The 14,940-nt window shown below is 35.4% G+C and overlaps 2 protein-coding genes across 3 annotated transcripts in view; one reads left to right on the top strand and one right to left on the bottom strand.

Annotated features, from left to right (window-relative positions):
- LOC109932210 (protein bicaudal D homolog 2) overlaps window positions 1-14,940 on the top strand; it is a 229,611-nt gene that overhangs the window by 130,351 nt on the left and 84,320 nt on the right. The window lies entirely within an intron of this gene.
- dcp1a (decapping mRNA 1A) overlaps window positions 1-14,940 on the bottom strand; it is a 40,506-nt gene that overhangs the window by 11,244 nt on the left and 14,322 nt on the right. The window contains exons 3-5 of the mRNA XM_048606622.1: window positions 12,577-12,704; window positions 4,234-4,300; window positions 2,064-2,202 (exon numbers count right to left, since the gene is read on the bottom strand). Coding sequence (XP_048462579.1) covers window positions 2,064-2,202; window positions 4,234-4,300; window positions 12,577-12,704 — 334 coding nt within the window. The remainder of the gene's footprint in view (window positions 1-2,063; window positions 2,203-4,233; window positions 4,301-12,576; window positions 12,705-14,940) is intronic.

Below are 14,940 nucleotides of genomic sequence, written 5' to 3'. Positions count from 1 at the left end.
CAGTCTCTGAATAAAGGTTCAGCACAGGATTGTTGACAGCGTCAGACAAAAGTTAAAAATCAGCCTTTCACATCTAGGCTCAAAAGATGAAAATTAGCCAACAATATTTACAGTACTCTTTTGCAATAAAACCTAAGAATTACAATTTTAGAATTACCAAAGAATTAAAAATTACAAAACAATAGCTAGAACTGTAGAAAGGTTACAACCCTGAAAGACATCAACCAGCCTAGTATGTCAGCACTGAGTGCATAAATTAATTGCCCATTCTAATCCTACTTTCCAGCAGCCAGTCTGTAGCCTTGCAGATTACAACACTTCAGGTGCAGGTATAGATTCCTTTTATACGAGTGGAGGGTTTCCACCTCAGATGAACTAGCAATCTCCTTAAATCTGTGTCCCAGTCATTGACTGGTTTGCTCAATGAGATAACGTGAATAGGGAAAACCTATCCAAGTGCCTCATTATTTTGTACTCCACAATTAAGTCACCCCTCAGCTTCCGGTGTTCTAAGGAAAGGAATCTTAGCCTTCCAACATTCTCCTACCGTTTTCCACCATTCACTGATTCTATGGACGCACCAAAATTCCGATCCATTTTAGGATCCTAACTGCCAAAATTACTATTTTTCTCAGAGAAGCATGGAGATTTAGGAACAGGAAATTACCTTTTCTTTCTTCAAGCCCACTCTATCATTCAATAATGATAGCTTATCTAAGTTGTGGTCTCAGCTCCACTTTGTCTGTGTACACCCCGTTAAAAAAAAAGTTGCATTAAATGGAAAAACCCAGCATCCACAACATTCTGGCAAAGAGATTTCTCCTCATCTGTCTCAGAAAGGGAAACCTTTTATTTTTAAGGTATGCCCTCTGGTTTGAGTCTCCCCTACAAAAGGGAGCATTTCTCTTGGTATTGACCCTATCCAGTCCCTAAAAGGATAAAATATATTTTATTTAGATTACATCTCATTCTTCTAAACTCCAATATTGCAGGCGCGACCTTTCATAAAGGTAAGCTCTTCATCTCGGAAGAGAGACACATAAACCTTGTTGGAACTGCTTCTAAACCTATAATAATGAATCACATTCATAATGGATATATTTACCTATTATAAATCAGAATGTTTACTCAAAGTTTTACCTAAAACACTCAAAAAAGTTTTTTTAAATCTTTTCAGTTCAACGGAAGCTTAAGTGCGAACTTAGGTGGAAGAGTCCTTGCTAACAACAAGTTGCCCAATTGATCTTACCCATTCCCGAAAAGAAAATCCCCTTGTGAGTTCAGAGTGAAATCAATTTGTTCTTTTGAAACAGTAATTGAAGAAACATTAAGATTGTGTTTCCTGAACAAGCTGTGTTTGCAAGACTGTAGAGAGAGATGCACAATTAGTGACGTAACCACATGTGCCAGAACAGCAAAACAAGACTCTGAAACATCCTATGCTTTATCCTTTTGCCTTCAAAAATAAATCATTCACCAAGACAGACAGAAAAAGTTTGTTGTTTTCGGGTTATTGAGAGCACTTATCTTTAGTTTTACTGACCAACGTTTACGTTGGCCAACACCAGAACACTTCATTGTGTACATTCTGTTTTGATAAACTACTAGTTTCATTTATTAAGAAACCTGATTGATAGACTTTAAATTTTTAAAACCTGGTAGAGATAAGAAATTTAAATGGTCAACTTGGTAATTGGAGAAATTATTTTTATTTTGTCTTGGAGCAATGGGAAGCATGAAGATGAACTCCCCAGCCTCAGTCAAAACAGCACATAACCCCCATTTGTTGAATTTTCATAATATAAATACTCAGCTCTTTTGCAAGTAAATAAGGTTCGCAAGTTTACTTTTTTAAAAAAAAAACTCAAATATTATAAATCCTCAGTCTTTGGAAGCCAAGTGATCAATCTTGCTTTAAATATGTAGAGTACAAATTCTTGTTGAATTTACATATTGCTGAGTGATGTTTCTAGAACAACCACCGTTATTTATTAAATAATAAAAGGTGAAATGACTGACATTCAGGGTCATTGATAATTACTACAAACAATTTAAATCCTTACTTGTTCATATTCTTCCTTGGCTTTACTAAGCATGTCTAAGATGTCAATAGGATTTTCTTCATCGTATCCACTGGGCTTGTTTGGAGTGGTTCTCCCTGGAGATTCTTGCTGGGCTCGCCGTGCTTCCATTTGAACTACCCTAAAGGAGGCACCAACATATGTACTGCAGCAAGTAATTACTTAGGCACTTAAAAATTATCCCACTCTGATCAAAAGTTCTAAATTTGAACACTGATCAATGTTTAACTTAACTTAGTTTGGTGTGGTACACTTCCAAAGAAAAAAAAGCACGGCAGGAGAAGGGATAGTAGGAACTGCAGATGCTGGAGAATCTGAGACAACAAGGTGTAGAGCTGGATGAACACAGCAGGTCAAGCAGCATCAGAAGAGCAGGAAAGCTGACGTTTTGGGCCTAGACCCTTCTTCAGAAAAGAAGAAATACTTTATATTTCCTGAAGAAGGGTCTAGGCCCGAAACGTCAGGTTTCCTGCTCCTCTGATGCTGCTCGGCCTGCTGTGTTCATCCAGCTCTACACATCCAGCTCTACACCTGGTTATCACAGCAGGAGAAGGAACTGGAGAATTGGAGGCATTGTTCTGTTGATTGTAACAGAAGCCTGGATAGCAAAGTGCACGTGTGGACTTTTGGGAACAACAGGATGAGGCGATTTCTCTTTTTTCTTAATTAGTCACGGATGCAGTGTACTTAACATCTCAAGAGAGCTCAGTTAAGTCACTTCCCAACAGTGTAACACAGTCTTTGAAGTAAAAGAAATATACTTCTAAAGTTTTAACATATTTCAGAGTTTGAGATTTACAGAAAAGATGTATTTAGTTGTGGATGACTCCTGCAGCATGAACCTAATTCAAATGTTTATAATTTATTCATTTGAATCTTACACAGCTACAAAATGCAGTGTTTTCACAGTTGAGGTAAAAATTTCTATCATTTAGTTCCGAGTTGCACAATTACATTTTGGTCACATGCACCAAACTGGTCTGATAGTCCAAAAAGGTCTGTTCTTCAACATCAGAACACTGGTTAACTAATTTCTCATCCCCATGACTTCAGAGATTAAAGAAAATTCATTACTTTTACAATCTCAAGTTGCAGGAAACCCTGATATTAGATACCGTAACAAGCAAAGGTTTGTTACATTAGATTAAAGTACAGATTTCTCTTAAAACACTGATTATTCAAATCCAATACCAAACACATCCAATTTGGAATCTTATCTTCCATAGTAACTCTACTAATCCACTTCAAAATTTGAAGCTCTTCCAGGTTTTTCAATTCAACAAATCCAATCAATACTGGGGAGTGGGGATGTGGGGTGGGTTTGAACGGTAGAATTCTGATTAATTTAGCATCTGAAGCTAAGTGAGAAACACTGCAACCCTTAAAGTTGCTGTTAAAATCTTGATTAATTAAAATGAAAAAAAAAAAATGTAATTCACTCTGGACTACTTAGAAAAAGTAGCCCAAGATAGATTGCTGACCATCCTATATGATTTAACTTAAATGAACAAGCCAACAGCTGTCATGAGAGCAGGTGCATTAAACACTACTGTAATCAATAAATGTCATGCTATATAGTCCAAAATTAAAATCAGAGGATATTAAATTTTAAAATGAATCTTAACTAACTTCTACATGAAGTTGAAAAAAAGTACACTTTTTTAGCTTGATATTTCTTCAGCTGGTTTCCATAAGATGTACAGATAGACAGAAAAAAAAAAATCAGTGTGCTGTAAAGACAAGATCATGAAATAAACATCTATTTTGGAGGGATTATACAATACTGATCAGAGAAAATTGATATTCTGGGGTAATTATCACTTAATTGGCAGTCCACAGGCCCAGGCTAATGGAAATACTTGCAAATCAACACGTTCAGAGATGTTAGTACACATCTCTGGAGGAGGTGAGGCTTGAACCCAGGCCTCCTGGCTCAGCCCTGCCTAATGGATTAAAACACCGTTATTTAACAAACTTGTTTAAGACTTGCATTCTGAACTAGTTGAACATTTCTGAAACTAACAAATGCCAAGGCAGTACGAAATAAATGTGACCCCAACTTGAAATTTTGGAATGGAATATTAAAATTGAAAGCACAATAACATCTTGTATGTTAAGCTGATTTAACATCATGCAATTTTTCAGGTCTTACTTTGACATGAGTTGTGCAATTCGTTGACAATCATTCTTGTCATAAAACCAGATGCTGTAAATGGACACTAATAAAAAAAAGAAAAGTAAAAATAAATCAATTTTTCCACCTCAACATTTTTCATAGAACTTTAACTTCTCTTGCTGAAGATAATTACATATATTCTAGTTGTTAATAATTCAATTTTGTTTTGTTTACTAGATAAGTAAAGATTCTATGAAAGTACCTTCCAAACCCATGACCACTTCCATCAAGAAGGACAAGGACAGCAGATAATGTGGGAACACCCAGCCTGCAACGTGCCCACCAAGTTACCCATCATCTTTACTTGGAAATATATCACCATTCTATTGTAGCTGGATCAAAACCCTGGAATTCCCTCCCTAACAACGTGGGCTGCTGTGGCTCAAAAAGGCAGCTCACCACCACCCTCAAGGTCAATAAATGCTTGTCTAGCCAGTGACACATACACAGAGTCATAATTAGAGAGTCAGCATCTATTTCAGTGCTGTATGGACTCTTCAGTGCAACTCAGCTGGGTCTCCCAAACTAATCTAGGTCGCACTTGCCTCTAAACCTTTCCTAGTCATATATCTGTCCAAATGCCTTTTAAATGTTGTAACTGCAACTGCATCTACCAATTCCTCTGGCAGTTCATTCCACATACCAAACACCCTCTGTGAAAAAGTTGCCCCTCAGGTTCCTTTTCAATCTTTTTCCTCACTTTAAAATTATCCCCTATAGTTTTGAACTCCCTTACTCCATGGAAAGGACCTTTGCTATTCACCTTATCTATGCTCGTCATGATTTTATAAATCTAAAAGGTCACCCCTCTCCGACACACCAGTGAAAAAAGTCCCAGCCTCTCCTTACAATTCAAACCCTCCAGTCCCTTATGCCTTTCCAAAAGTTCTATTACTTGCTCAATAATAGATTTCAATATATTTGCAACAAGCGAGTTTAGGCTAAATCAGCCTGTCATTACCTGCTTTTTGCCTCCTCCCTTTTGAATAACTATGTCACATTAGCAGTTTTACAATCCTCTGGTACTTCTCCAAAATCCTATGACTTTTGGAAAATTACAACCTGTACAGCCACTATCTCAGAGCTACCTCTTTTAGAATGCTGGCCATCAGGGCCAGGGGACTTATCTGCCTTTAGCTCCATAGTTTCCCACGAGTGGGGAGGTGGGGGGGAGAGTGGAAATAACAAAGTAGCACTGTGGGCAATAGGTAGGTCTCCTAACTTTTATTGCCATGACCAATGGCATATAGGTTTCCATGGAGGTATATTACATATTAGCAATAGTAAGTCTTTCATCGGGATGGGGGGGCTCCACCTATTCTTGGATATCTAGTGATCATAGCATGAGTATCAGTGGCAAAGATTTAGCAGCAAGCCATCTGTCCAGCTAGGCAAGGAGGAGGGATCACAAGACCATGAAAAAGATAAAACAAAAAAAACTTAATTTTAAATTCTCCCAATCACAGCAATTTGCTAACTCTTATCTGAAGATGTTTTAAAATTGCATTCTTAAGATTAGCTGATACTGGAGGAAAAAGCAAATATAAGAACTGCTAGTATTTAATGATATACAAATATTTTCTTCTCCATTCAACTCCTTCAGTGCATAATGTTAATGGCCCAACAAGCTTTTATCTGAGTTACATGGTTACTAAAAAAACAGACATACAAAAGATATGTAATCATAAGTGATAGCTTAATGGGCAACTTAGTAAAATTTGAACTGATTACTTTAAAGAGAGGCACCAGCTATATCAGCCTGTTATCTGATATCTCATTTTGTTTCTGGCAACCAGTCCTGAAGGGTTGCCATTAGTTCTACTTGTACTATTGAAGAATACATACAACATGGTATCACATTATAGTGTTCGTCACCACAACTATTTACCAGTTTATTTGGTAACATTTTTGGGTGTAGCTAAAATTGAAACTTTCAAAAATGTTTCACTTACTTCAGCTTGGATTAAGAATATCTTCTTTTAGAGTAATTCACAACAAGATTCATTTTAAGACACACTTAATTCTACAAACCTCCATGATAAAAAAATTTAAGAACTAGGTACAGGAATGGGCAATGCTTCCATGCCATTAGTGTTTTTAAAAAGTAATTGTTAAGTGACTTCCAACTTAGTTCAGGTCATCTGCCTGTAGACGCTCCAAAACAACACAATGATTTCAGTCGACAAGCCATGGTTAGAAAACATCTCTGCCGGTTCTCCGTATCCAGGCCATATGGCATTCTTCTGAGCTTGATGTTTCCTATGCATGTTTCAATAAGGTTCAAAAATATGTTGCAAATTGAAAACGTTCTATTACTATTCATAGGAAAAGAATATAAATCTGTGATGTTGTATGAAATTCACTAAGTTTAAACACTTAAATATTTTCATTATAATCAGTTACAGAACCACGTGCCACTGTTAGCAGACTGATCAATAATTTGCATGGCTTCCTGTTTTGCATTATGTTAAAATTATTCATTCATTGGTTATTTAACTGTATTTTGAATTTTCATGTTTGCATCATTAAAAAATGAAAATCAATTCATGCTTCCACTGTTTCCATTTTGATGAAAAAAATGAGGTAATAGTACGAACCCAGCAAGTGTACAGAAGCAGGCACATATTTAAAGTAGGACAACTAAAGTATTTAGGAATGCTGCAGCAGAGGTGCACAAATCCATAGTCACAATTCTTCATATACAAAGTCTCCCAATCCCAACTGAGAGTCCATGACATTTGTATAAATCTCCCAAAAATGTATGATTTTGATACCTATTAGCTTCAATTCTGTCCAATCAAATGAATGCAATTTAAACTCAGTGGAATGGAGTTGAAAAGAAGAATAGGAAAAAGCATTCTTTTCAGGTTTTGCTTCTCAGCTGCAGATCATTTATTTAGGAGGAGTTTTTTTATTTACTACTATCATTTTTATTTAGCTTTCTCAATCACTATTATTGGTGGATATAGTCCTGCTTGTATGATAAAGAATGGGGGGGCGGGGCTGGTGGGGAACAGAAGGTCAGGGGAGGAATCATTATAAACGAATGCTAAACCTACTTAAGTGTATAAGCAATTAACAAGAATAAAATACACTATTAGGAACGGAAAGATATATCATCACGGGACTAAATGGAAACGTCTGCAAATCGGACGTAGTCGTCTGTGTGATATCAACGGCTGAACTAAGAATTACTCCATTAGCATTCTTACTTATAAGCTTATTCCACACGTTGAAAATTAGAATCGGAGAGTTTGGAAAATAAACTTCTGCATGCTAAGTAGTTTTATCTGTACGCTAGTACATTCTTAGCCTTATTCCTCAGTTTTAAACATTTGATCAGATACGAACATACACACACCATCTTGTACACATTTCAGCTTGTTATTGTTGTTCTTTTATTTCTAAGTATGAAGCAACTAAAGACAGTATATTTACACACCTTATTATACATCTATTACAAGTGACACAACTAAGTAACTAACTATTAAACAAACTTAAGATCTTGGCTGGGAAAAAAAAACAAATCCTGAATGCAAAGCCCAAACAGGTAATGTTAAAACAAGTTTAAAAATCTAATAGCAAAAGTTGTCAGTGTCCAATTAATCTTAGATATTCATGCCCAATTTTATCCAATAAAGTACAAAGTAATCGAACATTGGACTGCATGCAACATCAGTTGAAATGAAATTACTCTACATGCAACATTTCCCTCAGTCACTTTCCTCAGGGTGGACCAGAACAATGTCAGGATAAACATTATCATTAAGTTACAAATGCCTCACATATTTGCTGTCACTGATAAGTTCAGCAGCCACTACATCTCTCAAAATCAGACATCCATTAACTGTGACACTGCATGTCTCCATGCATTTAAGCTTTTTTCTAGATACTTTGGTCTCCAATAACTGGAGGTTGGATTGAAGCAACTGATTCATCTGTGCTATACTTAAGTGCATTTGGATGAAGATACAAGTACGACAGGCTGACACTCACAGTGAACTACTGATCTTAAGTGGCTTTTATTTTCAAGAACTGAGCTGGACCTACTGCATTAAATGCTCCAAAAAAAATAAAGCAACAAAACAAACTGCACTTGTTATCAGTAGCTGGATGGACACAGTTCCATCTATCCACAATTCTTCAGCAATTTGACGGAAACATGATGTTTCCTCGCAGTAGTCATCGCTGATCCAATAATCTTTAGATATTGGATTCCTCTTTAAACAAGAGGAATATCAAAAATCTTTCAAAGCTTCTTTTTTAAAAAAAAAAAGTGGTTCCCTTGTCAGGAACTGTGCCAAATATAGAGAAAATGTTATAAGTGAAAGCAACATAGTACCATATATTTTTTAAGAGCAGGGCAGGTAAGCATTCACGTTCTGTCTTGTTTGAAAATGTTAATATTTTTAATATCACAAAATAGCACAGGTACAGTATCCTAAATCTGTCCATTTGAAAACCGAATCTGTTAAAAATAACAGTACAGATAGACTTGGGAATTTCCTAACATTTATGCAATTGACCCTGTCCATTTGTATTCAAATGTTTATATTTAGAAGCTGTGCTGTCTTGGACTGTACATTTCATGATCCAACTCAATAGATACAGTGTCAAATTGGAGCTCATGCTGAAAATACAGAATTTAAAAAACAGATCAAGAATCTATTGTGGGTTCATGTGTGTTTGCTAACTGGCAACTCAAATCTAAGGAAGTCTGAAATCTGGCAATCAGTTTCATGGACATCAGAATCGGGACACTATAACTCTAACACCAGTGGAAAATTAAGGTGTCTAATCCTTTTCAATATTAATACTGTATCACTAATGTATTTAGAGTGTCTTGTAAAACATTTTACAGTGCTATAAATACATTTTGCTGAATTAGGTTAACAGTTGTTTAGTGATTTTGAAATTTATAGGAAGTTTATAAATGTTCGTAATATTTCAAAATACAGTGCAAGGACTTTCCAAAGCTATAGTTGTTAAAAGCTCCTCTTCTTATGTTCACCTTTAAGTGTGATTTGCAAAAGCCAGACAATGCAAATTAAATTGTTTTAATTTCTAAAACATATGGACAGGAAAGCAACATTAAAAATATACAGATTGATCCACACCTTATTCATTATTTCAGGTCTTCTCAACAAAATTCTTCTGGAACGTGCGAACTTAAGTTTTGAACAAAGCTGCGTTATCCTTTAGCTACTTAGGTGGAAGAATACCATTAGTTTAAAAAGAATGGACATGACCCTATTACAACTAATTCAGTAAGTTGGTATGAATATAAAAAAATGATTATTTTAAATAACTCATTAATTTAGTCCTTCATATAACAAATGTATATGAACAATACCAAGAACAGGTGTGAGATTTATTTCTATATTGGAAACGGTGTCCCATTAACAGGGAGTAGGATTCTGTACACTGGATCAAGGCCAATAAAGTCAATGATAATTGTTCTGCTACAATAGAGGCCAATAATCATCACTTTGAATCCTGTGGCAAAACTGACAAGCAAATTGTTGCTAGTTTTCTTTGTTTTTTTTTAAAAAAAAAAACGACATTTTTATGTTCTCCTAGAGTGTGCATGAAACAATTCAGAAAAAGAAATCAATTCTCATTCTTTTAGACTTCCTCACAGACAAGGATACTTCATTAATGCAACGTTTCTACTATATCTGGTCAAACAGCTAAATTATTGCTCTAACTTGACTAGACATAATATAGCACATATTCATCTTTGTATTGTTAGAACAAAATGAAGTTTAAGAGTCCTGAAATCATCACAACCTAATTAGTGACTTGGATGAGGAAAGTGAATGTACTACAGTCATGTTTGCAGATAACAAAAGTAGATAGAAAGGCAAGTGATGAGGATAACAGTCTGCAGAGGGATGTAGACAGTTTAAATGAGTGGGCCTACTTCTGCTCTTTTGTCTTATGGTCTTTCAAAGCCTAATGACGGTCATAGGAACAGTTGATAATTTGTCTCAAATTCACAAAGAAATTGCTATTCAGTATGAGAAATCGCAATGAAGTTACTTCCCAATTAAGAAAATAGGAAAGAAACGTTTATAAACACATGTTATATTAAAAATTGTTTACATGTAAGTGAGGGCATTTAAGTAAACTTAAAAATAGCTATCACCATGTTACATTTAGTCCAATTTTAACTTGAATTATTCACTGCTGTCTGTTTGCTGTTACAAGTTCATAATTTCAATAACCAAAAGTGGAAAGATATAAGAAATGGTTTCAGAGTCCAACAAAATAATGACTGATTTGTCAAACTGATCCTAGTTAGTTATCACAGTAAATTGCTTTCCTTATAGGATTAGGATATTATTCCAATTCAAAGCAGCCAAATAGCCAAAATACCATTTTTGCCTGATCACAGGTTCACATCTAAACATTTCTGCAATGTCAGGTTTTCTATTCAACTCTGGGATGATTAAAGGGCCAGGGACTTTCTTCACTGAGGTAAAGAAGCTTCCCAAACAAGTTGCATTCATTTTACACACCCTGTGGTAAGTTAGAACATACAAAATCCAAATTCAAAGAAACAAAAATATAACTTGCATTGCATGGTGCCTTTTGTGACCACATGGCATTCTCCAAGCCAATGAAGTACTCTTGAACAGTACTCTTCTTCTGTGGGAGATGCAGCATTCAATTTGTGCACAGAAAAATCATACAAACTGCTGTGAAATAAATTAAAGATGGTCTGTTTATTAAGCAGTTCAGAGGAACAGTGCCGAGTGGGAATAATACAATAATTTCAATGGTGCAATGTGATCTTTTACATTCATTTGAAGAGACCATCTTGGGTTTAAGGTTTAACTTAATAGGTGCAAGCCTAAAAAAGTGCAATACACATTCGTAATTGCACTGAAATATCATGTAGTGCAGTGGTAGTATCCCTATTTTTGAGCCAGGACGCCTGGGTTGAAGTCCTAACTGTTTCAGAGGTGTGTAGTAACATTTCTGCACAGGTTTATTAGAAAATAATCATGTTTTCAAGACTCTGTAATGTGTTTGAATTATCGTCCTCTTACTTAGACAGAAGATAACTACAGTGGAGTTAAGGGAATTTCCTCTTCCCTCAGTCTTGCCATGTGAAGAAATTACAAGGGGAGAAACAAAAATTAAAACATCAGGAGAAAGTAACAAAATCCTACTTTAAAAAAAAAAAAAGAGTAAGAGTAACTTTTGATTCACTGATAGAAAACAGTTCTGAGATTTTCTAACATACCAGTCGTGAAAAATGTCCTCATTCAACAACAATGAAATATTTTACTCAAAGTTCCCATTCTTCTGGGCCTTACCCTCCATTTCCATTTGAACATGGAAACTTGAATATGCATTTTGACTTACTGGTTTGTGCCTCAAGAAGTATTATGTAGACTGGATTGAAATGAGTACAATGCATCTATTCAAATGCTCCATGGAGGCATTCAACAATTTTTCAAACAAAACGCCATGAAGTAACAATTGGTTTTCATTCTTTTGGATTAATTTTCTACCAAGAAATCATCACTTCCATTGTGTTGGTTGCTGAAGGACTAGATGTATGCATGCATTAAACTTTGAAGGTTGCAAGACAGTTTAGAAAAAAGTGGTTAGTAGAGCATACAGCATATTGGTTTCATCAATAATTGCAGGAGTACAAAAGCAAGGAGGTTATGACAACTGGAGTACCATGTTCAGTTCTGGACACCACATGAGGAAGAATATGAAGGCATTGGACAGGATTGTAAGGACCATGTCTTTTATTTTGTGTATTTTAAGAACTGTAGACTGAAATTAAAAAGCTGTTTTAAAAACCCACTTTTGAAAGTTTTAAAATCAAGAAACCTGATAACCATTGCAGGCATTGTGTAAACAAATATGTGAATAAATAGAAGAATTCTAATATTGTAGGAAACAATCTGAAAAATACTTCAGGATAGCTCTCAACTACACACAAACATAAATAACATACCAAAACCTATTGTCTGATAAACTATAAATCACAGTTTAATGTGTAAATTTGAAAAGGTTTTTTCTCCCCCTCAGTACAAGGTATTAACGCTGAGGATTGAAATATTTTCCAATTCAGGCAGTTTCGGAATCAAAGTGTTCCGATTTACTTATATCACGATCAGATGCATAGTAAATCTCCTTCTACTGTTTCACTACCAATATGTCTCAGTCTTCAGACAGGCACCCTCCACTCCACGTTTTTTGTTTGCAATTGACATGAATTCAGCAATTAATGAGCAAACCAGTTAGGTAACTGTTCTGAGCAGCACTGCAAGTTTAAAACAGATCAGTACTTACAGTTTGAGTTTCTATAGAGAAGAAATGGGTCTTGGAGCTGAAACTCCAGATCCTTGTTGATGGGTTCAACTAAATTTTTCATGTTAAGTCGATTCATGATTGTAAAGCCATGGTAAGGAGAAGCTGACCTGTGAAAAATGTGTTTTTAAAAATACATCAAATTTTCAAAAAAGGTACGGCAATACATCATGTTGTTAATTAATACATAGCACATTCCTGTAGAAATGAACATGACTCTCCTATTTTCTTATGAGTAGGATTTTTTCACCAGGCTAAAAGGAAACCATTTTCTGAGACTATATTAGATCTGCCTGCCTTTTTTCTGCTCTGGTACCACCAACCACAGGTTCATAATTCAAATAATCATCAGCCTCTCTATAATTTTGTTTGCCGCCCTGGTTTCCAAACATCATACACGAAGTAATGTATTGAAAATAGTAAATCTGCTCAGAGATGTATATGAATATGCCTTGGGGATCAATATGCAAATTGATTCCTTACAATTCACCACCTACATTAACAGCCAACAATTCCAGCCATCGAGCAGTAGCCACTTACCTTGGCATTTTGTAACTGCAGGGAATGAAGCAGCTGAAAATGTTTTTCCACGGGGCAGCTTTTCACTATATCATTATAATCATGGATCGACTTCATATACACTCAAAATGCAAGTGCCAAGCCACTGGCATTAATGTCACTTCACACAAGACACAATTCAGTTTTTCCCCCGCAGAGATTTTGTTGGCCTATTATCTTCGTGAAAGTTGGCTGAAATTTGTAAGACTACAAAAAGAGTGCTTGGAAAAGAATCTACAACACATTACAAACTTTTTTGTAAGCCAATTAGCAAATTACTTCTAAAAAAAGTCTCTGAACAGGCAGTTTTCTTTTAAAAACCAAAAAAGATTTACGTTTATAAAACACTTTCCATACACTCAGGACATCAGACAACACTTCACAGACAAGAAATTTTCAAGGATAGTCATTGCTGTATTGTAGGAAACAGAAACTAATCTGTAAACACTGTCACACAAACAGCAATAAAATAAATCATTAAATTCAAGTCTTGGTAACAGAGGAGGGATAAATCATCAGCATCTACTAACAATATTTGGTCAGCCAATAAAGTGGAGTGGGTCTTGCAGAAAAAAAGTCAAGTAAAGTCTATTTATGAGGCAGAGCTTCTTTTTACTCAGCATAGTCAATTTCAACAGCATGACAGTGAGCACAATCCATTTAAAAAAACATGCCTATAAACACAGCAAACATAACTCATGACTGAAATTACAGCATCCAAACACTGATTCTCCAGGAAAATGAAGTGAGTAAAAGATAGTTATAAATAAATTGTTCATGCAAAATGAACTAAAGTCACTTTATTAATCTGTTCTCAAGTCACGACTGACAAGGGAATTACCCAATACTCTCCATTCTAACCAAAAATTGTTTTATTTCCATTTAAAGACATACATATTGTCCAGAACACCAGAAAAAAAATCTGTGCTCTTGGAATAATGTCACATGACCCTTTTACATCTCAAGAAAACTTATATGGCCGTGAATTCATATCACAACCAAAATACATCATTTTTTGGGTGGTGCAGCATTCCATTGGCAGTGAACTGGGAATAATGAATTGTTGGATTGCTCCAATGGAGGTACAACACAAGTTGGACATTTTTGAAAGTCTTGAGATCCATGTGTTAGGACACTTATTAAATTTATTCCTCAAATTAAGATAACAGTAAGAAAACAGCAATATAAAACTATTTGGAAAATGTAATCTTTATAGAAAAGGGAGAGAGAATTGGGAAATAGTCATTTTTAAGACAGAGCTATTTATTTATCACCTCACAATAATGACTTGCATGTATATTGCATTTTGAAAACATCCCACGATGCTTCATAAAATTATCAAGCACAATTTGATAGTCACCATAAAAGAAGGCACTAGAACTGGCAATATAAATCCTATTGTTTTGACCAAGTTTGTGGAGGATCTTAAAGGAAGGGAGGTAGTATGGAGGAGCAGTTTAGGGAGAATACTGCAAAATTTAGGACAATTTATTGCAACATTCTTCCTCAAGAGGATACTACTCCTAATATCCCAAAGAGTTTCTCTTTTTCCTCCATTTACTTTACTAGTTGGGGAAAACAAAACTGAAAAGAGATTATTTAAGTTTCCACTACTTATTTTTTGAAATAATCTTGATCTCTGCATCCAGCTGCCATATCAAAAGTTTGCCTTCTAATTGGAGAACCAATTCTGCTGCCTCTTAAAATGTCAACCTTTCTCTGAGCAGGTTCTAATTGTCATGAACTGCTGACAAGTATAATGCAAATAAATGGAAAGAAAATGCTTCA

Source organism: Rhincodon typus, chromosome 16 (assembly GCF_021869965.1).
Source record: "Rhincodon typus isolate 14 chromosome 16, sRhiTyp1.1, whole genome shotgun sequence".
Lineage (NCBI taxonomy): Eukaryota > Metazoa > Chordata > Chondrichthyes > Orectolobiformes > Rhincodontidae > Rhincodon > Rhincodon typus.
Note: the sequence above shows the minus strand (reverse complement) of the source record. Positions and strands in the feature narration are given on the sequence as shown.